At 45.5% G+C, this 25,839-nt stretch overlaps 1 protein-coding gene across 5 annotated transcripts in view; it reads left to right on the top strand.

The window, feature by feature from the left end:
- ST6GAL1 (ST6 beta-galactoside alpha-2,6-sialyltransferase 1) overlaps positions 1 to 25,839 on the top strand; it is a 122,219-nt gene that overhangs the window by 17,855 nt on the left and 78,525 nt on the right. For 2 of the 5 annotated variants that reach the window (XM_021005607.2, XM_021005612.2), the window contains exons 2-3: positions 2,680 to 2,779; positions 6,828 to 6,943. In XM_021005607.2, the coding sequence (XP_020861266.1) occupies positions 6,886 to 6,943 (58 nt within the window). In that variant the 5' untranslated portion in view covers positions 2,680 to 2,779; positions 6,828 to 6,885. Of the gene's footprint in view, positions 1 to 2,679; positions 2,780 to 6,827; positions 6,944 to 25,839 lie in introns of those variants that run through there. The other 3 variants (XM_021005610.2, XM_021005605.2, XM_021005606.2) reach the window with 3 other exon arrangements.

Raw genomic sequence — 25,839 nt, 5'->3', positions numbered from 1 at the left:
GAGCTGGAAGGCTTGAGACCTTCTAGTCCAAACCAGTCATTTTATAAAGCAGGAAAGCGAGGTTGGGAGATGAAGGCACTCACCCAGGGTCACCGAGGTGCTAAGCCTCCAAGGCGGGGTCCTTGGCGTGCTGGCTCCAGAGTCGTGGTAGGGCTCAATAACTGTTTTGTGTGGAAGCTGCTGGTTGGTGGGGGAAGCTCTGGGCTGTCGTCCTCCATGGGCAGCAGCTAGAAGCCCTGACGTCTGGTGGGAGCCGAGTTGTTGAGAGAGGATTCACACAGAGCCAAGGCTGGCACCTCCAGGTGACTCGCAGGTTAAGATGGCAGCCCGCCGAGCCCCTTTGTGGCCATGGGCTGGTGCCTCTGTCTTCATTCACTGTGCAGTAAACGTTCATCACAGACTGCCCGGGTCCCATACGAGGGCCTGCATTTGGCTTTGAGGGAGATATGAACATAAATGGCATCGAGCCTGATCTTAGGGAGGTGGGGGGGGGTCCTAGGGAGAAAGCCATGGCTCCGGGTCAGATCCACCTCTGAAGTTTACTACCCATGTGACTTTGCACAAGTCATCACTTCCCTGGGTTTCAGTTTCCTCTTCTGTAAAATGAAAAGTTTGGACTGGGTGGCCTCGGAGGTCCCATCCAGACCCAGACCTAGTTTCCTTTGTAAACGCACAAGCCCTTCAGAGCAGAGTAGAATGGCATAAATGCCCAACAAAAGGATTGAGTAACAGGAGGTTTTTCTAGAGGGTGAAATGCTGGTGGCATCCCAGGCGCTGGCCTGAGGGAAGGGTGTTGTCTTGCACCTCCCATGGTGCTGTTCTGTCTGTCTCTGGGCCCCTCGGGCATCGAGCGGCTTTTGTCAGCCTGGTGCCAAGCAGGGTCCTTGCTGGACTCTGCCCACTTGGCGCCTGCGCTGCTCTGGTGCGCCCAGACGCCCAGCTTCCTTCTCATTCCAGCCCCGGGTTCCGCTGGCCCTAGATCTTTTGTCAGTATTAATTATAGAAACAAGCAAAGCACCCGTGGGCCTGCTGCCTCCTGCAGATTTTTCCATCCCCCCATTGCCTTTGGTGGCCTGGGTTCACCTTTGCTGGGTGCAGAGCATTGCGGTGTTCTTTTGCTTGTCCGTATGTCTCTGTGCCTTTGTCTTGCTGTCTCTGGCTCGTGTGTTTGTAACTGTATCGCTAGTGCTCAGCACAGTGCCTGATGTGAGGAGTATTATTATTATTAAGCACTTAACACATTCTTTCTTTCCTTTCTTCCCTTCCTTTTCCAGCTTCCTTCTTCCCTTCTTTCCTGCTTTCCCCCTCTTCTTCCCTCCCTTCCTCCTTCCTTCCTTCCTTTCCCTCCCTCCTTCCTTCCTCTTCCCTCCCTTTCTTTCCTTCCTTCCTCCCTCCCTCCCTTCCTCCTTTCCTCGTTCCCTCCATTTCCCCTTCCCTCCCTCCTTCCTCTTCCCTCCTTCCCTCCCTTCCCCCTTTCCTCGTTCCCTCCCTCCCTCCCTTTCTCCTTCCTTCCTTCTTTCTTTCCTCCTTTCCCTCTCTCCTTCCTTCCTCCCTTCTTTCCCCCTCTCCTTCCCTCCCTTCCTCCCTCCCTTCCTTCCCCCTTCCCTCCCTCCTTCCTCTTCCCTCCTTCCCTCCTTTCCTCCCTCCCTCCTTCCCTCCCTTCCTCCTTTCCTCATTCCCTCATTCCCTCCCTCCCTCCCTTCCCCCTCCCTCCTTCCCACCCCTCCACATCTGTCTCTCTCAGTCCTCATCCCATCCGGAGGGTGGTGGTCCCAGAGCCGCAGGCAGGGTGTCAGCCATGTTGGCCTTTAAGTCAGAACGCTTGACTTCCAGACTCGTTTCTGTCGGGCCTGTCCCAGTGGCCTGAGGCGGTAACAGTTGGGCTGGCAGATCTCCTGAAAACAAAAGTCCCACAGAATAAGAAGGAGGCCCCGTGGTTCGGTGCTGGTGGTGGATTCATCAGAACTGCCTCCGAGGCTTGCTACCTGTGTGGCCTTGGATAAGTCACTTAATCTATTTCCTCATCTATAAAATAAAGGGGTTGGACTCAGAGGCCTCTGAGATGCCTTCCAGTCTGCCGTGAGCCTATGAATACGGCTTGAGGGCCCCTTCTAGGTTTCCATCTGTGATGGTAAGAAAATGACATCAGAGTTTTAAAAGCTGGAAGAACAGCAGAGCCGAACCAGAAGGTTAAAGCATTGGCCTGGTAGCTTTATTTCCATCAGACCCTTGTGGGCAAATTACTCTTTTGAACATAAAACCCTGGTTGTTGATCTAAGCTAATTTATTTGCAAATGGTAGTTTTTGTATCTGTAAGAAATCGTTTTTGTTATGGCAGGATTACAAAACTTGAGACAGGAGCTGTTCTTTCTGAATATTTCATTAAGAGATTGCTTGGGTGGGGCTGAGAGGATGAGGTCTGAGGGAAGGGGGGAGTTGGGGCAGGAGGTGGTTGGTGGTCTGAGGGAAGGGGGAATGGGGTGGGTGGGCAGGTGGGCTGGTTTGAAGACAGAGCTGCGGGTGAGGGGCCCAGTTTTAAGCTGTTCCCTTGAAGTTGCAGGAAAGCAGCTGGACCAGGTGGGAGGGCTGGTGTTTGCTTTGCTCTCCCGGGGAATATATCTAGAGCCCTCCCTCCATTCTGAAGTGGCCTCATTTTTTTGGTTTTGCTTCCTTTTACAGCAGGCAGAGGTGGAGCTGGCTGCAGAGACGCATTGGGCAGAGGGTGGTGGAGACCAGTTAAATTGGGCACACCTGTGCCGGGCCTCCTGATGCTTGAAAGGTAAGGCCCCCATCATCCTGTTACGTGGCTTAGCGAGGGAAGCGACTTGGCCAAAATCACACAGTGACTCGATGGCGACACATGGATTAGAATTCATGCCTCCTTCGTCCTGGGCAAGTTTCCTAATATATCAGGTGGGAATTTGGAGTTTTCCAGTTCATGGGCTCCTCTCCTTCCTTTTTCCTTCCTTTTCTTATTGATGCTGTGTGTGTATTAGGGTCACTTTCCAGTCCTTCCCCCCTACCCCAACCAAGTTAACAGTTAAGCATAATTCAGTACATTTGATCATGAGGGGAGTTTTCCCTTTGTTGGCCTGGCTACCAGGCAGCATGCAGGGGCAGCAGGTGCCCCTTTCAGAGACATTTTGGAGACGGTTTCTGGTTCAGTCCAAGCTTTTCCTTGGTTTAATTAGCCTGTCAGTTTGCAAAGGTGGCGTTATGCCCAAGGAGCCTTTTTGTTTTTCTGTTCTTCCTTTTAAACTCTTTTGACAGGAGGTTGGATTTTCCCAGCTCCCAGTGCAGCCTGAATGGCTAAAGGACTGAATGCGATCCCCTGGCAACAATGAGCCAGGTTTAAAGGGGCTCCAACCTCTGCTACACCTGTTCTCCTAAGGAGAAAGCTCTGGTTTTCAGAAACGGCAGGTATAGGGATGAGTCCTGCCCCATGTCACACCAGGAGCCTGGACATGAAAAGAAGCTGTGGCAACGGCCAAGCACCAACCTGTCTCACTCTCACTCACTCTGTCATTGCTGACATGTGGCCTTTTCCTGTTGGAGAGGTTTTAGACATAGAACTTAACATCCTTACTTGGGGAAACAGAGGTTCAGAGAAAGGAAGTGACTTGTCCAAGGGTCTCACAGTCTCCTGGTGCCCCGCTTGTCTCCTTTCTTCAGCCCAGAGGACTTCCCACCTCATCAGGTTGTTTTGTAGGATCTCTTCTCTCCTCGCCCTTTCTCCACAAAAAGTACTGCTGTAAGTATTTTGGTAGATATGGGACCCTTGTGGTTGAAAGGTATTTCACAAAGTTATCAAATATTTAGAGCTGGAAAGAGCCTTAGAGATCCTACAGTGCAATGAAGACAAGGGGACTGAGGGTTGGAGGAAGAAAGGAAGCATGCATTTGAGCGCCTCCTGGGCACCAGGCACTGTCCAGAATTATCTCATTTGTGCCTCACAACAGCCCTGTGAGGTAGGTGTTATTATGAGTCCCATTTTACAGTTTGGGAAACTGAGGCAGATAGCAGTCGAGTGATTTGCCCAGGCTCACACAGCTCTTGAGCGTCTGAGGCTGGATTTGAACTCGAGTCTTCCTGGTGCCGGGCCCAGTGCTCTATACAGATCATATAGCAGGCTAGTGGCAGAGCTGGACCTGGCACTGAAGCTCTTTCATTTCATGCTTTTCCCAACATCTGACGCCTCCTCCCATCGGTTATGCCTGTGGCCAAAAGCATTCAATTAAATTTGAGAGGAGAGGCAGCATAGTATAGTGGAAAGGGCATGGAATTTGGAGGCAGAAGACCTGGGTTCAAATCCTGGCTCTGGTACTTACTACCTGTGTGATCTTGGGTAAGTAATTTCCCTTCTTTGGGCATTGGTTTTTTCATTTTCAAAATGGAGAGGTTGAACTGGGTTTCCTTTTAGGATCTCTTATGATTCTAAGTCCACTAGCCTGTGAACCTGTCAGCTTACTGACCACTTGTTGTGGGCCTGGAGTGCCCTCTATCAGTGTCTACAACCACCCATCCCTCTAATGAACTCGCCCTAGTCCTGCTGCCTGGTGTTGGTCTAGGTTGGCTCTAGAAGGCACTTTAGAGGTCACCTAACGGTCCTGCCCCCTCCTTTTACAGATGAGTAAACTGAGGCCCACAGACAAGAAAGGACATAGCCCAAGATGGTACAAGTCATTCATTAGCAGAGCCGTGATTCAAACCTAGGTCCCCTGACTCCCAGCGTGGCATTCTTTGCTAGTCGCCATGTTGCCATGACGGTGGCGTTCATGAGCTTTGCTGCACCCCGTCCTGGGAGACTTTTCTAAGTGTGTTTATGTAAGATCCTCATTACAAAAGCCAAGGAGAAAGTCCCCATTGTGACTGCTCCCCCAGCGGCAGAGTGTTTCCCTCTCCTGATCGTTAGAGCCAACCGTGCCTTGGCTCCACTTCTTAGATTCTGAAAGGGCAGACCGTCTTAGTTTGTCTGTGGCTGTGTCTCCACCCGTCACTTCTGTAGCAGCATAGTATCGGCACCAACCTCTGCTAAATGGTCCAGGGAACCAGAAGGGGATGTTCTGAATGTGGCAAAGGAGAGGTTGTAAGAAGGGTTAGCCCAGAGCCAGAGGAGGGTAAGCCAATGGGCCCTTTGGAGGGAGGACAGAAATCTGACTGGAGAGGGCCTTTGTCTCTCACCTGGGCTGGAACCGAGGTGGGACAAATAAAGCCTTGCCCTGCATGGGACTCAATTTAGAGGGTGTCAGAATTGGCTCTGGAACAGCTGTGGTGCAGACTGGAGGGTCCTGGGCGAGGGACAGGACCACCGACACTCTAGGCCTTGTTCCTTTGTCAGAGTCTGAAGAAGGAAGAACTTAGCGCCAGGCAGCCCTCCTTCCTCAGGCCATGTGGGCACCAGCACTAGGAGCTTCACACCCAAGCCGAAGCCTTTAGGGATGATGAGTGTCCAGGTCACAGAATCACAGCATCTCAGAGGGGGGAGGGATCTCTTAGGCCACCTGTGGTGCTTCAGGTACTTAAAGACAATTAAAAATATTTATTTTTCGTTTTCAACATTCACTTTTATAAGATTTTGAGGCCTGAATTTTCCCTCCTCCCTCTATTTCCCCCCTCCCCAAGACGGCATGCAATCTCATATAGGCTATACATGTACAGTCATGTTAAACAGATTTTTACAATTAGTCATGTTGTGAAAGAGGAATCAGAATGAAAGGGAAAAACTACGAGAAAGAAGAAGAGAAGAAAGGAAAGCAATCTGCTTTGCTCTGCATCCAGACTCCATAGCTCTTTCTCTGCGTGTGGTTAGCATTTTCCATCAGGAGCCTTTTGGAATTGTGTACTTTAAGGCTATTATCACTCTGTCCCTCCATCACCCAGTCTTTTCTTCTTTAGGCTATGCTTCCCCACGTGGCATCGACTCACAGCTTGTCGTTCTGGTTGCCTTCTTCTGAATGCTCTGTAGGTTATCTGTGTGTTTTCTAAAACAGAATGAAAGCCCATACTCCAGATATGATTTAGCCCAAACAGAGTGCAGCAGAACCATCCTCTCCTTATTTTGGAAGCTATGGCTCTTCATGCTCAAGGTGGTATTAGATTTTTTTTAGCCACGATTTTCTCCCTGGTAGAGCTTATAGTCCACTAAACCTCCATGTCTTTTTTTCTTTTCTTTTCTTTTTTTAAGACAAACTGCTGTCTAATGCCTCCTCTATCTTGTACTTGTGAGATTGATTTCTTGGGTCCAGGACATAGGAGAGGGGTCGAAAGTGTGGAGAAGTGTGAAGTTGGCCCACACCCATTAGGCAGGTTAGTAGACAGTGGCCTCCCCTGTCAGTGACGCTGCTGGAGAGAAGCTCAGACCACAGGACTCACGGTGCCTTACAGCACCTAATAGCTATGGAATGGGGACAAGAAGGCATATCCTATTGGTGTCAGAGCCATTACTATTTTCTACTCCTTTTTTTTACCTCTACAAAGACTGAGGGTCTGGGCCCTTTACCCTATGGATGAGCCTTCTCAAGTTCAGGAGGAGAAATGGGTTTCCAGACTGCTTGTGGACACTGGGAAGGCCACATGTGGTTCATGAGGATGCCCTCCCTTTTCTTACCTTCAGCCACCCATTTGTTTTGGCTCAGTCACATTGGCGCACAAGCGCTCTCTTTCACTGCCTTCTCACCTCAGTGGAGGATTCTGATCACTGAGGAGAACTCTCATGGGTCATGTGCAACATACATTATTCATCCACTTTGCTTTTCCTGTGTGGATGGCTAACCTGATATCTTTTGAATTATTAAAGATTTTATTGACTTGGCTTTGTTTTGTTCCAGGGTGCAATGCCATTAATACAATGTCACCTGTAAATGGGGGTGTTTGGAGAATGTCACCATGAATGAGGAGTCTCTTTGCTATTTGGGCACCGTGCAGGACAGCCTCTGTGATACTGGTGAGCACCTTAAGGGAACTTGTGCCTTTGCTTTGGGTTGTGTTTAGTGTCGGTTTTCAGTCGGTGAACCCGTCATGGATGAAATTGCAATTGTCCTAGCGTCTTGGAGACGTCTTGTTTGAAGAGAGATGCTAAGGGTTTTCTTTCCAAGTAAAATTATTTTTAAAAGTTAACACCAGGAAGATAGAGTGGGAGATCTTATTTTTAGTTAATTACATGATTGTAAAAATGTGGGCTGCTGAAGAAAATCATCTCTGAAGGCTTTCTGATTCTCTTTTCATGTTTTCATCAATTATATCCTTAATGGCCTGTGTAGACCATTTTTTAGAAATAGTTTATAGTTATGAAAAATAAGAATAATGTGAGTGTGGTTGATGATGTCTTACTTCTGAAAAAAAAACAACAATAAAACCAACAACAAAGAACAGCTCCACATATTTTCTTGACTTTTTTTTATATCACCTACTACTTTTAGTGTTGTATCTCCCTCACTCTTTTGTAATAAAGAGCCATTCTTTGTAACAAAGAAGAAAAAAAGGTTTAGCAAAGTTAATTTTCATATCAAAAATTCCAACATTATATGTGGTCTTTCATACTCACGGTCTGTAAAAAGGCAAGGACGGGCAAGTGCATCATCCTCTTTTGTCTTTGGGGCTGCCCTCGGTCATTGGAATTTTGAAGCTTTTGTGGATTGTTTTGCTGTTCTTTCCATTTCAGTAGTTGTATTTGTTGGGTATAGAATTTCTCCAGTTCTGTTCATCTCACTTTGCATGAGTTCACATGACTTTCTTCTGTATTCATCATGTTCTTAATTTCCACTGTATTAATGAACAACACATTAATTGAGCCATTCCTAACCAATGGATCTCTACTTTGTTTCTCATTTTTTTTTTTTGCTACTGTAAGACGTGCATTTTGGTGTATATTGGACCTTTCTTTTTGTTATTGACCTCCTTGGGATATATTCCTTCCAGTGCAAAGACTGATTTAAAGAGCATAGTTACTTTCATCACACTCCAAGGATAATTCCAAATTACTTTCCAGAATGGTGGAACAATTCACAGCTCCATCACTAAGGCATCAGTCTCCCTCTCTGACGCTGACTATGCCCAGCTTTTGTTAATTTGCCAATTTGCTGGGTGTGAAATGCAACCTCAGAGATATTTTTATTTGCATTTGTTAGTGGTTAAGAAATAGAAAAGCAGAGCAGTGGGACAAATTAGATAAAGAAGAATCAGAAATAATTGAACTCAATAACCAGTGTTTATCCAGTATAAACTGGAAAATGTAAATTCACCAAAAGAGAAATCCCTATTTGACAAGAATGACTAGGGAAACTGGAAAGCATTCTGTCAGAAATAGGTTTAGTATAATACAATGCATAGCACTTTCCCTCAGGAAGTTTCCGTTCTTTCAGGTAAGACATAGATACATATACAGATGTGGCAGAGTTTTAGCTACTCTCCAAATAGCTCAGGTAGGGGTAAGCACCTGTCCTGCTACTGGACCATTTTCCTAATTCAACCTTACCATAGGTTTTAAGGTAATGTAATATTTTTTGAAATTTCTTCGTAAATTACTAAAATTGTTTCATCTCTGTAATTAATCAGTTAGTTCCGAGCCCCTCCCTCAGTGCGTTAAATACAGTTTGTGAGTTGGCAAAGCCTCTTTTCCCCATACACTTTTGTTCATCTCTATACATACATTAAATCCCTTAATATTTTCGGCTTGTCTAAACATCAAGGTTACCGGGTACGTGCTTTATTAGCAGCACAACCAAAAACAAAAAGAAGACATAAATAATCATTTCAAATCTATTAGCTTTGAGGAAGATCACAGCTAAAGTTGCCTGTAACCAATAGCCCAGCCATTCCATTCTCTCAGGATACCAATTCAAGTCTTTTCTCCAAAACTGCCTTCGTGTTTCCTTGCAAGATAAGAGTTAAAATGGCTCCCTCAGGAAAGAAGTTGTCTTGATCTTGATTTTTTCTTGCCCTGTTCTGACCTTCAGCGACATAAACAGCTCTCCGAGATGACAGACTCTTGATCCTTTCAAGATACAGCAGCAGCATCTGTTATCTGTTATTGTTACGTAGGTGCGCTGGTGTTACGTTATATGTATAAAAATATACTCAGAAAATACAAGGTAGATTGTCCACAAAGGGGCTGGCCGCCGTCAGGGTCGGGCAGTCGGAACAGGAGCTCCCGTTGGATCAGTCAGGGCTCCGTGGAAAAGGTGATGCTTCAGCGGACTTGAAGAAAACTAGGAATTCTAAGTGGCAGCGAGGGGGGGCCACAGTGCACAGAGCGTCAGGCCTGGAGGCAGGAAGACTCATCTTCAAGAGTTCAGATCTGGCCTCAGACGCTTAACTAGCTGAGTGATCCTAGCCACGTACTTAACCCTATTTGCTTCAGTTTCCTCGTCTGTAAAATGAGTGAGAGAAGGAAATGGCAAAACATTCCAATGAGACCACGAAGAGTCAGGTGCGACTGAAATGACTGAACACAGCAATAAGGACTTCTGAGAGGCAGAGGCCGGGCAAGAGCGTGTTCTAGGTCTGGGAGAATAGGCAGTGTTTGCAATTCTGGACAAGTCCCAGGGAGCTCGTTACAGTTAGTAAGTCACAGAACGAGCGCCTGTCCGCCTGAAATAAATGGGCTCAGACTTTGTCATTAGAAACTTTGAAAGCAAAACAGTAATTTTTAAGAAGGCTTGAAATCTGTGCCGGCAGAGGGATTTTAGGCCTGTGTGGGGAGTGCTCAGTGGTCTGCTTTCTCTGTGCTCTCTCATGCTCAGAGTAAAACAGCTGGGAGAGAAATGAGTCCTTGTTGATGGAGCCATCAGGTGAAGACAATGCTGCTGTGCCCGTCCCTCCTGTTATACTATCTGGTTCCCAAATGGCCTTTTCTTTGGGCTAACATGCCTCTCTCCCTCTCCCCGATCTTCAGTACAATACTCCTCTTAGGTGCGCTCAAGGGCAGGGGGTCAGAGTAGATGTGGCACTCGCAGACCCAATCTGAAGTATTCAGCTGAAATGCTGCATTAGCCATGTGATCTCATGGGTCTGGTTGCCAACAATGAGATCACAGTCCATTCGTGCCTGTGGGACTTTGGGCCATAACCTCCATCAGTTCTCCACAGGGGGCCCACCCAGTGTGCTGGAGGCCTTACACCCCCAGGACACCGGTGGAGATCCCTGGCTGCTTACCTGTCACCCTCACCTTTCTCATGGGACCAGCTCATCTTCCCTTCCTATCGTACATTGTCTTGATGGCGTCTCATTCCGTATACACTGCAGCTTGCTCACCCATCATGGGCTGCCCCGTGGACCTCTCTGTGCCATTCATTTACTTTATTTTCCCCTCACCAATCATAACTGTCTCCTTAATAGGTTAGCTGTTGGAGATGTTGGAGATACAAAGACAAAAAACAAACAAACTTCAAAACAACAGTTTCTGCCCTCGAGACGCTTACATTGTCCTGGGGGTGGTTGGGAGGGAACTGGATATAAAAGGTAAATAAAGAAGGGAATGCAAGAAAACTTGACAAGTGAGAGAACCAGGGGTTTTCTGGAGTCGGCTCATACCAGCTTAAGAGAGCAGATCTATTTCAGTGTGAATATTTATCCCTTGTGAATTGGCAGACTCTGGGAATCAGAGCTCAGCTGATTGTTTTGTTGTTTTTTTTAGACTTGTGAAAGTGATGGAGAAAATCTTAATAATGCAGATTAAAATTTAAAGTGTGCTGTGTGTACATCTCAACCCTAGGTTGTCAGACTTTTACCAGCGTGAGAGAACCCTCCCAAGTAGGGGTTAATGGAAGTAGTGGTGAGCTAAGTCTCAAAGAAAGCTGAGAATTCTAAGATGGAGAGGTGAGGAGCTATTGCATTCCAGATGTGGGAGATGTCCTGTACAAAGGCGTGAAGAGTTTGGGGAATAAGGAGTGAGCCCATTGGCTGAAAGAGCGAGTGTGTGAGGGGGCACCATGTGAAGTACGTCTGGAAGGAGCCAGATGATGGCATGATTTCGTGTGCTTAAGCAAGAGGAAGCCTACGGACAGCCGTGGGTGGAAGAAGGGTCTGGTTAGACTTGTCCTGGCAAGAGTGTTGTTGGATGTACAGAAGGTAGCTTCTGAGGGCCCTTCTCCATGTCTGAGAAGCTGAGATTCTGGGAATCTCTGGAAGATATAAACGAGGCAAAAGATGTAGGGCCCTTCAGGTAGTTTTCATTGTGTGGTGATAACATCACGTACATTGTTTTAACTGCAATCCTTCAATCCCAGTCTTTAGCCCATCTTCATCTATCTATTTATCTATCTATGAATCATTCTTCCTTTTTTCTCTTTCTCTGTCTTTCGTTCCTTTCTCCCTTCTTTCCTTCTTTCTATCCCCTTTTTCTCTCTTCTTCCCTCTCTTTCCTTTCTCTCTTGTTTTCTCTCCTCCTCCCTCTGTCTCCTTTCTCTCTCCCCTTCTCTCTCTGTCCCTTTCCCTCTCTCTCCTTTCTCTTTCTCTGTCTTATTCTCTTTCTTAATAGAAGTTTATTGATATTTTTTACATGACCAAAACTTCTCCCAGTATTCTTCCCCTCTGCCTCCTAGAGCCATCTCAAATAACAACATTCTTGTTTTTTTAAGAAAGAGGAATTAGAGCAAAAGGATAGCTTTTGCTGATTTTTCTCTTCCTCATTTTCTTTCTTTAAAGTAAATGTTTGTTGGTAGCTTTTCTTTCTTTTTTTTACACAGTCTCATGTCATAATCTATCCCTTGCCCCATCTCTTTGAGGCCGTGCTTGGCCATTATAATTTTGCATTATCCAGTTTTTGCTACTTTGTTATTCTTTTGTCTGTCTGTGCTGTTGTCATCCTTGTTGTGTGTATTGTTTTTCTGATTCTTCATAATTTCAGTTCTTCGGGGACTATTGTATAGACACACATTCAGTTCAATTTAACAAGCACTATGCTGGATGAAACAATTCTTGCCCTCAGGGAGTGGACACTCTACGTAAGCACGCCTATTCACGTGTACACACACCGCCGTAGAATTCATCTGTTGGCACATATTCCCACATGCGCACACCAAATCATAAATGGGAGCACATGGCCATGTAGAGTTTTTTCAGTTAAAATTTTTAAAGTGACATTTAGTTTCTTTCCCTTCCAGTGGGGAAAAAATAAAATAAAACCCCTGCCACAAGTATGCATGGTCAGACAGGCAAATTCTCCCACTGACCATGTCCAGAAACGTGTCTCAGTCTGCACGTTGGACCCGTTATCTCTCTGTCAGAAAGTGGGTATTATTTGTGGTCTTCGATTCTCTCTAAAATCGTAGTTGACCATTGTGTTGATCAGAGCTCTTCCTTCAGCCACGTATACGTAATTCATCCACCAGCATGCATTCACGTCTTTCTCCTCAAAGGCACACATACATGTTATTATTGTTTAGTCATTTTCAGTTGTGTCCACCTCTTCGTGACCCCGTTTGGGGTTTTCTTGGCAAAGACACTAGAGTGGTTTACCATTTTCTTCTCTGGCTCATTTGACAGATGAGGAAACTGAGGCAAACAGTTAAGTAACTTGCCCAGGGTCACACAGTTAGTAAGTATCTAAGGTCAGATTTGAACTCAGGAAGATGAGTCTTCCTGACTCCAGCCTGGTACTCTATCCACTGTACCAACTAGCTACCCCGCACATACATGAAGGTGGTAGCAACGTCTTGATTCCTACACACGCACTCGTGCCTATGCACGTTTGTGAGCTCCTCGAGGGCAGAGACTGCCGTTTGCCTCTTTTTGTATCCCCAGTGCTTGGCATGTAGTAGGCACTTCATAAGTGTTTATTAATTGGTTGAAATATGTACATCATCTGGTTCAAAGACCCAGACCCCGACTTGCTCTTTTGATTTTCGTGGTTGTAAGGTTAGGGTTTTGAAGGTTAGTTTTCTCTTTGTCTTCTTTGTTGTTTTAGTATTTCAGGGATCCGAGGCAGCTTCCCTGGGGGAATTCTATTCTCTTCACTGAGAAGAGGGCTTCTTAACTTCTTGTGTGACACAGAATGGCAGTCCACTGTAGCTTGTGGACCCCATCTCAGGATGTTTTTAAATCGTTGGAGGAAACGCCAAGTTTCATTTAGAGGTTAATGACAATGAAGATGTAACTCTTTTTTTCCATCCAAATTCTCGGATCTCCAGACATTTATCCAGAGACCCCTTTAGGAAATACATGGACCCTAGACTAAGAACCTTTGTTTCAGGACTGAGTCCTTTGGCTTTGAGATCTGCTGTGGCTGGAAAATTCATTATCCTTCAGCCAACTTGGAGATGGGCTTCTTATAACCTAGCTGGGCTGGTTCCTGGGCTACAGAAACCAACCACCACCAGGTCCATTCTCAAGGCTCGTGAAGGTTTAGAGAACAGGCCAGAGCAGAGCCCCTGTTCTACTTGTAGAGCCTTCAGAAACCAGAGAAAGCAAGCACAGGGCCCCTTGTTACAATAACACCTTGGAGGAAGACTTTGATGGTGGTGGCCTGAGGTTTCCTTCTTTGATCAGTCATTCAGCGAACATCTAAGCGTTCATTATATGCCAGGCTCTGTGCTGAGCATTGAGGGTACGAAGAAGAAGGTCCTTGTACTCTAGGAGCTCACGTTTGATGGGAGGAGAGGGGACAGAGACGACACGTAACTAACTAGATGCATACAAGATATGTGCAGAGTGAATGAAGGGAATCTGAGAGTGGAAGGCAGTAGCAGATGGGAAATCCAGGAAAGACCTTCTGGATGAGGAAGAACTTGAATCTTGTAGGAAGCCAGGGAAATTAAGAGGCAGAAGTGAAGAGGAAGAGCATTCCAGGCATAGAGGATAGCCAGCATGGAGATGGGAAACAGCATTGTAAACAACAGCATCAGAGTTTTAACTACCGAAAGCTCTATTTCAGATATTGGCTGGAGAGATTTGTTGGATGGGAGGTACAATTATTGAGAAAGTAAAAACTTACAAACTGAAGTAATGTGAACTCTATTGAAATTAGGAAAAAAAAATAGCACGGGGTAAAAAAGTGTTATGGGGGCAAAAACGCACTTCCCCAAGGAAGAGATAAAAGAGCTCCCACACAGTCATGTGGCTTTGTTGTTCTCTTGTGTCTTGGCTAGATGAGTCAGCGCACCTACTCTGAAGGTGGTCGGCATGATTATTTCCTGCCCCAGAAACCAGGACACGTGATGTCTTGTGGGGCGGTGTGCTTACCAGTTCCTCTATCAGAAAACACAAGAATTTGGCTCAAATGTCACAGGTTCTTAACACTACCTAGAAGTTTCTAAAGCTCACAAGAGCTAGCCTCCACACAGCTTTGTGCTGTCTTGTGGGAACTGTGACTGGAGGTCATAGACCTGAAAAAGGGGGACACTGAGGGAGTCCTTGGGTTCCATCCAGCAGGGGAGGCCTTCTCTCTACCTTCTCTCTCTTCTTTCTCCCAAGCATGGTGTATTTGGAAAGCTCTGACAGGTCCTTATCCCCGTTGACAGTGGGGCCTCTGAGCTGTAGGCCTTTAACCTTAGTACCGGATTATTTCATAATTCGTGATTTTGCCTGCCGAGGATTTATAAATCAGTCAACAAGCACCAATTAAACATTTACCGTGTATGGACCAGGCACTGTGTTAGGCATTGAGTATACAAAGACGAAGGCAAAAAGTGCTTGTCTTCAGGGAGCTGACATTCTGCTGGAAGGAAACAACATGTAAACAGACTAGGCAGTCAGCAAGCATTTATCAGGCACGTTCTGTGTGCCCAGCACTGTGGACACAAAATCAATAGATGACATAATCCTTACTCACAAGGAAATTACATTCTAACAGGTGAGATGATAAGGAAATAGAGAAATATGTACAGCATAAAGGTACAAGAAGTGGTTCTCCGTTATGATGAATTTAGTCTAGTTTTATTCCTGTCCTCTTCTTCAATTTTGTCCCCGTTTCTTTCTAATTCTGCCCTTCCTTTGTTCCCTCAGTCATCTAGCCAGTTAACGTCTCATCAATGTTAGTTAACACACTTAATTTCTACAAAAGGATACCCACTTCATTCTATTTACATTTCCACCACATTCCTTTCTTGCTTGTCAGTTCCATTCTTCCACTTCTATCTCGTGCCATCCCAGCACTGTCTAGCCAGAAAGTTTGGAGGATTTCATTGCCAGCTCACAAGGCCAGGAAACGGTGGGTAGCATCTATAAAATGTGAAATATGGCCAGCTTTGAGCCTTAATTCCAAATGTTTCAATTCAAAGAAGACATTAGTAGTGGTACTCATGTCACTATCAAGGAGGTACTAGAATCCAATGTGACATCCTGGGAGCTGAGGACTGTACTTGGGAAATCATTGTCTCCACAGCCGAGGTCTTTATGGATGAGGAATGGTGGATGTCACCTCTATAAGCTATTCGGTTCCCTCCCCAATCGATAGACCTGATCAGACAGATCCTGTAGGATCCCACTTATAAGGCAGGTGTTTCCCAATACTGCAGTTTAATTTTAGTATTGATTGTGAGACATGGGGAGACACTGGCACAGGACCACATAGCGTGGCATGCCCACCTCGAAGAAGGTGTTGAGATCCATGAGTGAAGCTGAATCACAGTAGCACAAAGGGGATGTGAGATGTACAAATCTGGAGGCGTTTCCATTCCAGATAATTTAATGTACTGCTTGTGCCCAAGTTGTGGTAAAGCCTTCTGAGCTCATGTTGGGATGATCAGCCACAGTGGAACAGAGGTATCTGGACCCCCACGTCGTGATGTCCTTGATCGTCTGAGCATGAAGGACAAACAACAGATGTTTTTCTCAGAGTCTCCGGGTTCGGGATCATGTATGCTGTAAACAAATCCTTCTTCACTGTGACTGAAAGGTTCAGAATCACAGAATTGAGGGTTGGAAAGGCCCTAAAAAGGGGGCATCTGATCCAAACCATACTCTCAAAACATTGCTTACTAAAACATATCTGACAAGTGACCAGCAGCTTCTACTTGAAGACCTCCAAGGAGGGGGAATCAGTCACCTCTTGAGTCAGACCATCCTCTTTGTAGGACAGTTCCAATCACGAGGGAGTTTTCCCTGCCACCTGGCCTACATTGGCTTGCTTGCATCTTCCAGCCATGGCTTCAGGGTCTATTGGTTGACTGTTTGAGTTGATTTAAAATCGGTTACATCCGGGGGTTACAGCAGACACAGACAGCTCTCCAAACACCTGGGTTAGACATCTACCCTGCAGATTTTGATTATAGTTTGCATGTCCTTTTCCATCCTGTCCAGTCAGAGCGGACACTGAAATTGCAAGTGCATTTCACCATGAACCTGAGTGGAACAGTCCCAGCAAGGCAACGGCTAGGCACACTCAAGCTTGCCTCCTAGAGCTTCAGTTTACCAGGAAGGTTTTGGTGGTTATCCATTGGGTGGGATTTTCTGTTCCTTGGCCCCCTGCCCTTATAGTGGGCAACTGGAAAATGGTCATTGTGTTCCTTCACAGTTTGAGACATGACATAATTTGTCCCGAACTAACCTGCATTGCGTTACTCAACCCTGTTGGGGAGATTTGGTTCAAACCTCTACCTACCCTGTGCCCACCAGGAGTAGGAGAATGGTGGGACATGCTCTCTGTCTTGTAAGAGAAACAGAACACACAGATGTAAAAGAGTCATATGCCCCAACTTGGGAGATTTTTAGACTGTTGGTGTTTAGGTATCTTTTAGTTCATCTCTCCCATTTTACAGATGGGGAGATAGAGGTCTTGAGAGGGCAGCCTTGCCTAAAGAGTCTATGTAAATGATTCAGGCAGTGTGGTATAATGGAAAGAGCCTTGCCTCTGAAGCCAGAGGGTTTGGGTTCAACTCCTGCCTCTCTAACTGACCTTGGACAAGTCATCTGATTTCTCTGAGCTTTGTTTTCCTTCTCTGTAAAATGGAGGGTTTGGACCAGATGGCCCTTGAGGCCCGTTCCAGTTTTGGATCTAGGAGCTCAGGGTTTATGAATGAGCTGAACAGTCAGGGCAGGTGTTTAGAGGAAGGGAAGCTGGGTGCGGACCAGAGTGCTTGGGGATGGAAGCCTGGAGGAGGAGGAGGGCCCTGAGTGGAGTGTCAAAGATGAGTGGGATTGGAGAGGTGAAGAGGAGAGCCTGGAAGGCTTCCTGCTGCACGATTACACCAGAAGGTTGTCACCGAGGCTGACAAACCAGACTCCCAACATTTGTTCAAGTGACTCAAGTAGAATTAGAAACCTATCATAAGAAAATAGGGAGAGTTATTTTTAACCTCCCCCCCCCCATTGTCTTTAATAAAAAGTTCTGTTGAGGGAAGAGCGTTCACTTGTATTCCTCTAGGGAATTCTTTATCTTGGAGTCCAAGGACAGGAAGCAGAAAGGAAAAATAGCTGCATTTCCTATGGGGCTAGCAGGGAGCTGGAGATAAGGGGAAACTGTGGTTCCTCCACAATCCTTGAGACAGTCAAGGCTTCCAGAAAGTTAGCCTGGGGAAGGAGGAAACCCAGATCTCTGCACAGCCAGATGGGAAGTCTGATGAAATTACTCATGCCTGGGGAGAACGCTGTTGCCTCTGCTGACCCTCACAAGCAGGCGCAGTTATTGCAGACCCGATCCATCCGGGTCGTGCTGCTAGATCAGGCCATACTGTTGACACGGAAAACTTAGATTTCAGAAAATTATTGGAAAACAGTCTGGCCAAGTATCCTTGTAGACATGATGAACAGAGGTAGCTTGAAGGAGAGGGTAGTGTGGCACAGTTGGTAAAGTTCGGATTTTGGGTCAGGAAAATCTGGGTTCAGATCTTGCCTCTGATGCTTTCTACCTTTGTGACCGTGGGCAAATTGGTGAACCGTCCTGAATCTCAGTTTGGGGGGATGGACTAGTGGGCCTTCTAGGACCAGATCCAAAGACTAGCCATTAGTGACTCAGTATCGCCTTCGAATGTCTCTAGTGTCTTTAGCCGCAATGATCTATCTTTGGTGTTATCCAACATTTTCATTGGTGTTCAGGATGAACGTTATAGATGATAGACTTTGCAGATTTGAAGATGATTCAAAATTGAGAGGGATAGCAAACGTATTTGAAGACAGAGCAGGTTCAAAAAAGATCTCAATAAGTTGGAATAAGTAAAATGAAATTTTAAAGGGCAGATTGCTCATGTATACGTCATGGTACACCGGGAGGTGTGCAGCTGTCGGTCCTGTTGGCATACCTGGGAAACTCACGTGCTGGGGGCCACCCAAGAGCCTGGCGTGAAAAAATAAAATGCTGCAAGTAGCCAGAAAGAGAGCTCAAGGACTAAGGGATGTAAATCAGGATCATATAAGACTCTGCTGCAACATCTATTAAGGAGAAGAAATCTTGGAATACAATATTCCAAAAAGAAAAAGAAATAGACTTGCCATCAAGTGTAAAAACATCCTGCAATATTGAGCATATTCCTACAGTGAAAAAAAAATGGACATTTAATAGGATTGTAGCTTGAGGGCTGGAAAGAATCACAGGCGAAGAAGCTGAGACTTAGGAAAGTCACAGGATAAGAAGTGTCAGAGGTGGAACTTAATGGGGTCATGGTCTTCCTGACCTTAAGCTCGGCCATCTATCCCCACACCACAGTGCCTCAAAAAGTGATGAATGCTTACTATTGATCTTGAGATATGTGAGGCCATTGGCGCAACCTCCCGATCTCGTAAACGAGAAACGCTGCTGGCAGGCATCGGCAGATTGGGATTTGAACCCAGGTCTTCCTGGATCCTGCTCAGAGGGATCATAGATTGTCAGCTGGAAGGGATCTCAGAGGCCATCTAGCCCGACCCCTTCATGTTACAGTGAGGAAGCTGAGGTTTATAGAGGAGAGTGACTGGACCAAGGTCACACAAGTAGTAACTATCAGTAGAAGGATTTGAACTTGAGTCTTCTTGACTCCAAGGCCAGCACTCCCCCCCCATGCCCCTTTCCTCAAGCTGGTCCTATGACTTGGAAAGGGCAGTTCCAGTCACGTGTAAAAATCCACCTCAGATCCTAAACCTTCCTTGCCTTCTCCCTTGAATCCAGGGAGCCCTCGTGGGCTTAGTGGCAGTGATGGCACTGGAGTCAGAGGTATTGTTCGGTCACATCTAAATCTTCATGGCCCTGTTTGGGGTTTTCTCGGCAGAGATACTGGAGTGGTTTGCCCCTTTCCTTCTCCAGCGCATTTGACAGATGAGGAAAATGAGGCAAACGGGGTGAAGTGACGGGCCCAGGGTCACCCAGCTAAGTGTCTGAGGTCAGATTTGAACTCATGAAGATGAGTCTTGTTGACTCCAGGCCCAGCACTCTGTCTGCTATTCCACGTAGCTGTCTGGAGTCAGAGCCCCTGGGTTCAGATCTTGCCTCTGACACTAACAATAGAACTTTGGCAAATCCCCACACCTCCCTCGGCCTTACTTATCCTCATGTGTCAAATGGGGAAGCCCGAGTAGATTACCTCTGAGATCCCTTACAGCTCTAAAGCCTAGGCACAGTGGGGTAAGGGAAGAATAGTGTAAGTCTGAGCTTTAGCCATTGACTAGTATGACCCTGGGCAAATCACTACCTTCCCCAGGTCTCAGCTTCTTCGTCTTTCACAGGGAGGGAGTTGGAACAGTGGGCCTCTGCTGACCCCTTTGATTTCCTCAGAGTCCTTGCTCAGTCCCTCAGGGAGGGCTGAGATCTCCTCTTCATGGGCCCCCTCACCAGCCCTTGGGAGTTTCCCAGCCTGTGGGAGTCCCAGTCACGTTTCTGCCGAAGTCCCTCGGCTGGAAAGCTGCGTCTGTTGGGTCTAGTGCGCTGGGAGCCTTTTCTTGCTTAGTTTACTGTTTCAAGGACAGTAGCAGAACGCGGGGGTGGCTTTCCGGCATTCTCCGTGTGTTACTGGCCCACTCCATTTTCTGATGTTGTGGAGTTTTGGTGATTTCCTTTTGGCCATGGTTTTGATACACGTTATCAGTGGCTATAGAACCAGAGCCTGGCAGACTTCCTCCCTCAGTGACTAGATGAACACGTCTTCTTCTTCTTACTACCGTTATGGCACCCACCTTGTGTCATGTGGAGGTTTATAGCAGACACCCAGACTGATAGGCATTCAGCTCAGTCTTATGACTCTGTCCCTGTCCTCCAGCTGATCTGTCCTGCTGTGTTTCCTTCCAGTTCCGTATTTATCTTCTACGAGATAAAATTGATAATGGCCTGTGATCAGCCCGAGAACATTATGTGAATATCCCCGTGGTTGTGCAAGGCATTGCACAGCTAGGAGAGACAGTGCTGGGCATAGAGATTGGAAAACTCGGGTGCCAGTTCTGCCTCTAATTAGGCTATTAGCCTGGGCAAGCTGCTTCACCACCCTGAGCTTCAGTTTCCCTGGCTGTAAAATGGGCTCTTATAATCTCTTTAGTATCTACCTAAAATGCATTAAGGTCTGTAAAGCATTTAAACCCTTTTTTTTTTATTATTATGAACTTAACAAACATGAATATTTCAATATGTAAAAAACAGAAAAGAAACTGCATAACTGTTGTGTACATTTTTTAAAAAAATGTATATTAAATTACACATAAAAGTAACAAAACTGTTCTGTTTGTATCTTTTACTTTCTGAAGTTCTCTGCCTTCTTTTCTGTATTTAAACACTATTTCATTCATTCTCTTTTCATTCGTATCACTACCCACTAACTTCTCACTCCCTTTGCTAGTCTCTCTCTTCCCCTACCAGAAGCACACAAACTCTGGAGCCAGAACTGGTTTCAATCCAGCTTCCAAGGTTTATTCACTGTGTGGCTTTATGCAAGTCATTTGACCTGGTTAAGGACTTTGTTTCCTTTAAGGTAAAATGAGAAGGTTGCTTTGAGGTCCCTTCTACATGTAGACCTGGTATCCCATAAAGTGCCTCTAGCCTCCCTGGCCTCAGTTTCTCCATCTGTCAAATAAGGGGATTGTCCTCAGTGGTCTCTGAGATCCCACCCACCTCTACAACTATAATCCTAGACACTTTGGAAACTTTAAAGCATTCTATGAAAGTCAGGCACTCCTCCTGTTATCTCCAAGTGTTCTTAGGATAAGCGGAATTATTTGGCTCTTGGCCAGCTTGTTTTCTCCACCGCTTTTGCTGTTTTGACTGCTTTGTGAAGTAAGGTGACCAATATTCTTCCATCCTCCTCTCTGTGATGTTTTCTGCACAAGCTTGTTCTGTCAACCAGTGTTGCTGTAGGCAGCTTGTTTCTGCCTGACAAAGAGATCAGGTTTCTGCCGGCTTCAGCAGCAACTGGGCTCTGTCTGCCTTCTGGCCATGGGGAAGGTCTTGGATCAGTTTCACTCCTCCAGGAAATGGTGATGGTCAGAATGGGGATCCTTGCTTTGAAGCCTGCCCTGTGTCAAAGAGTGGGAAGATACATGGGATCACAGATCTTGAACTCGGAGTGATCTCAGAAGCCAAGTTCAGTCCCTTCATTTTATAGATGAGGAAATTGATACCCAGAGGGATTACCTGCCCAAGGTCGCAAAGATCATAAGTGGCAGGCGGTGAGATTGGAACCTAAGCCCCGGACTCCAAAGCTACTATACCAGCACAGGGAAAAAAGTGGTTCACACCCTGCAAAGAAGTGGGGGTATGGTGGAAGGGAACATAGCTGTTTAAATCACTTCTTTGGGCTCAAGCTTGGTCATTATAACTTCAAAATATTCATTTTTGTGGGGAGAGGTAATATTTTGTGGGGGTTTTTCCATATTTGATTTTAATTTTTTTCTCACTTACTTGTAAACCAAAATTTAAATATTCTTTTTTTAAATTTTGAGTTCCAAATTCTCTCCCTCCATCCCTTTCCTCTTCTCTCCTTCAGAAGGCAAGCAATTTGATATAGATTATACATGTGCAGTCATGCAAAACATTTCCATATTAACCATGTTGCAAAAGAAAACACAGACCAAAAGAACAAGAATAATAAAGTTAAAAAAAAGTGTGCTTCAATCTGTAACAGATTCCATCAGTTCCTTCTCTGGAGGTATGGAGCTTATTGCATCATAGGGCCTTCAGAATTATTTTGGATCATTGTTATTGCTGAGAATAGCTGAGTGGGTCACAGTTGGTCATCACACAACGTGGCTGTTACTGTGTGCAGTGTTCTCCTGGTTCTGCTCATTTCACTTTGCATCAGTTCATAGAAGTCTTTCCAGATTTTTCTGGAAGCATCCCATTCATCATTTCTTATAGCACAGTAGTATTCCATCACAATCATATACTGCAGCTTGTTCAGCCATTCCCCATGGATGGGCATCTCCTCAATTTCCAATCACAGTATTAATTTTTTAAAAAACAAATTTTATGGATATCTTTTTTTATATGACATATATTTCCCATTGTACCCTTTGCTTCACCCCTCACAGAAAACTATCCTTTATAAAAATTTTTATTAAAAGGAAGAAAAAAATTCAGTACGTCTCACCAACATGTTGAAAAGGCATGACATCATATGCAGCGTTCCGCACTCAAGGTCTCCCTACCTCTGTCAAGAAGCAAGAGAAGGAGGTGTGTTCTCCTGGTCCTTCTTTGGGCCCAAACTTGGGCATTTTCATTTGGCCTCTTTCCACTCCTGTTGCTGAAGTCTTTGCGTCTGTGGTTTTCCCGGTTCTGTTTAGTTCACGGGTTCTCATGTTTCTGTATTCACCGTCTTCCTCATTTCTTACAACATGGTAGGATTCCATTACCTTTATGCGCTACCGCTTATTCCATCATTCCCCAGTGGGTGGCCGTCAGCTTTGTTTCCAGTTCTTTGCTACTACAAAAGGTTCTGCTAGACATTTTTTGGTACTTAGGAGACTTTTCTTTGTTGACTTCATTGTGGAGTACATGCCTAGCGTACATTTCCTCTTTGAGCAGTGAGATCTCTATGTGAAAGGTAAACGCTATAGTGGCTTTGGTAGCCTAATTCCTAGTTGACCTCTGCAATGGTTGGCTCCCTTCAGAGTTTTACCAGCAGTGCATTCATGTGCCCGTCTTTCTACAGCATCTCCAGCACAGAGTATTCCCACAATAGGATACTTTACAGAAGAGGACAAATGATGACATTTCTTTGGAGGAGAAATCTTACGTTACATACCACGACAAATGCAAAGTGGATGTATGTCCTGAGTGATAAAGGTCATACTATTAAAAAAAAAAGTGGAGGAGGATCAGATCTGGTGTTTTTTCCACGGTTTTGACTATGGGGTGAGTTCTTAACCAAACACGGGATAGAGACAATTACAAAAGGTAAACTAAATGACTTGATTATGCAAAATCAAAAAAGTTTTGCTTTCTTTTTTAATGATATTCACTTTTGGACAAGAAGGAAAATAGTCTCAGGAAAAAAAATATAGCAAATTTTGCTAATGTTTATCTTTATAGGAAATATTCTGAGATCCACCATAAAGGAAACTAACACCTTTTAAGACCAGATATAGGAACAGGTTTAATTTTTCTTGCCTTCTCAGTGGGTGATGTAGAGAGAAATAGAGAATTTGGAATTTAGAATAAAAGCATCTCTGTGCTTAAAAAAAAAAAACAAAGACTAAATAGATAAGCAGCCTGGTCACCTTTAGAATAAAACTAGCTGTACTTGTATTACCTACCTCCTGGAGTTGCTGTGAGTAAAGTCGTGGTGTGTGTGTGTGTGTGTGTGTGTGTGTGTGTATACATACACAAATACATATATATGTGGATACACACACCACATACTATATGTATAAGTGCACTATATATTCTATATATGTTTGTGTGAATGAGTGATTCATCATAGACTTTATATTTTTTTTTATCCTCTGCAAATAGGAGTTGGCCTGTAGGGAACACTTGTACTCTTGGAAGTCTGATTGCTTACTTAGGGAAAGCTCCATCATGTAAAATATACATTCACATCAAAAAGAGTTTACTTATTAACTTAAAATGTTTGTTGGTGTCTTTTGCTTTTATGTCACATTCATTTAAAAAATATACCTTTTCCCTATCTCGTAACAAAGATGTGAATCGAGCCACCGCCAAAAGTACATCAGCCCCTAGCGGCAGTGTGGTGTGGGGTTAGAGAACTTGCTTTCTAACCCAGGAAGATCTGTGTTCAAGTCCTGACTTAGACGGGATGTTGTTTGTGGGACCCTGACCTAATAGTCACTTAACGTCTCAGTGCCTTGGGCTACTCAGTAAGTCTTTGAAGGGGCCAGATGGTGTTGGCTGAAGGGATTTCCTCATCTGGGACTTGCACTGATCCAGAATCTATCTTATTAACTCCTTAAAGGGCTCCTGGCTACTTTCAGTGAATAAGAAAGTAGTCAGTAAGTCCTTATTTTGTGCCAAGGACAAGGATACACATATGAGCCAGACACTTTTCTTCCAAAAGGAGATTGTAGGGGTAGCTTAGAAGCGCAGTAAGGCTTTTGGAACAACTAGTAGAGGTGAGTGATGCCGGGTCAAAGGGTCTGCCCAGTTTGGTGACTTTTTGACAGCATTTGGTTTAGGAGTCTCAGAGCAAGAGGTGGCAAGCATCAGGGAAGGAGCCATACTAATATACTGTATTCATGGCAGCAGGGCGAGTGGAAAGTGAGGCATGTGGGGGCTGGCTAGCTATGGCAGGCCGTAGGGGTTTGCACTTAGATAGTCACCCATCAAGGCATTGTGAGCCCCGGGGCAGGAGGGTCGTTAATTTGCTACTGATAAGATGGTGTGGTTGAGAGAAATGAAAGTTAGGAGCCTGGAATTCTGGTCCCAGGTCTTGCATGAACTTTGTTGATTTTGGACAAGTTACTGCTTCTTCCTTATCTTTTGAATGAATGGCTGGCCCAAGTCCTGGGTTCATCGCCAGCATAGGTGCAGAGGACTGGAGTGGGAGGGAGAAAGAGAGGGGAAGGAGGATGTGGGGGGAGGGGAAGGGGAAATCGAGGGGGGGAAAGTGGAGGGCAGTGCCTGGGCATAAGAACAACTCACAGGCGACAGTCTTGGCCAAGAAAATCCAGCCTACCAGGTGGCCGGTCCTGCTGTTTGTGGTGGTGTTCAAAGAACGCTGGGTTTGGAATCAGGGGATCTGGGTTCCAGTCCCCCTGCCCAAATCCCTTAATGTCTCTGGGCCTTAGTTGCCTCATCTGTGTGATGAAAGGGCTGGACCGGACCAGCCCAGCGGCCCCTTGTGGTTTACCTCCTATGATTTTACGACAGCTTGGCCCCAGTTCCCTCGTGTCTCTTCCTGGTGGTCCCTTATCAGGAGCCCTGTATTCAGAAAATCCCTTCTGGACCCTGGGTGGATCTCCTTGGTATGACGTGGCTTCCAGGAAGCACTGCCAGAAAAGGGAAGAGTTTTGCCAAAGGTCATGTAAGTCATCAGTAAGGGAGCTCACATTGCCCAACAGGACACCTCAGCTTTGTGGGCCTTTTTCATTGTTCCTCATCTCCTTTTTAAAAAGCTCTGCTGTCATCTTTAGGAAAATTTATTACATCTTCCCTTTGTCTTCTTAGAGAGGGTGGGGCACCATGGGGGTGGGATACTGCATGTCAGATTCTTTTGATAAATTGTTAATTTTTCTGAACAGTTTTTCTTTTTCCTTTTTTTCCTTTTAAAAAAACTTAAAATTCTTTGTCGTGTAGGATGGGAAGAAGAGGGAAGAGAAGCATTTATTAAGCACCGATTATTTGCCAAGCATTTGACGAGTATCTCTCTGAGCAAGGAGAGGGGGAGATAGACATTCACAAATGCAGGGTTAGTCCTAAACCCAGGGCCCCTGGGACTCAGGTGGGGCTCAAACTTGATGGTGGCTGGAGAGGCCGTAGGAGCCTGGGGTGCTTATGGCCACGGGCATGGTACCAGGTCATAACAGGACTCCTCAGGTCCCAAGGCTGCAGTAGCT

Source organism: Phascolarctos cinereus, unplaced genomic scaffold, assembly GCF_003287225.1.
Source record: "Phascolarctos cinereus isolate Bilbo 61053 unplaced genomic scaffold, phaCin_HiC Scaffold_5;HRSCAF=322, whole genome shotgun sequence".
Classification (NCBI taxonomy): Eukaryota; Metazoa; Chordata; class Mammalia; order Diprotodontia; family Phascolarctidae; genus Phascolarctos; species Phascolarctos cinereus.
The sequence above is the reverse complement of the archived record's forward strand: the minus strand, read 5'-3'. Positions and strand labels throughout refer to the sequence as shown.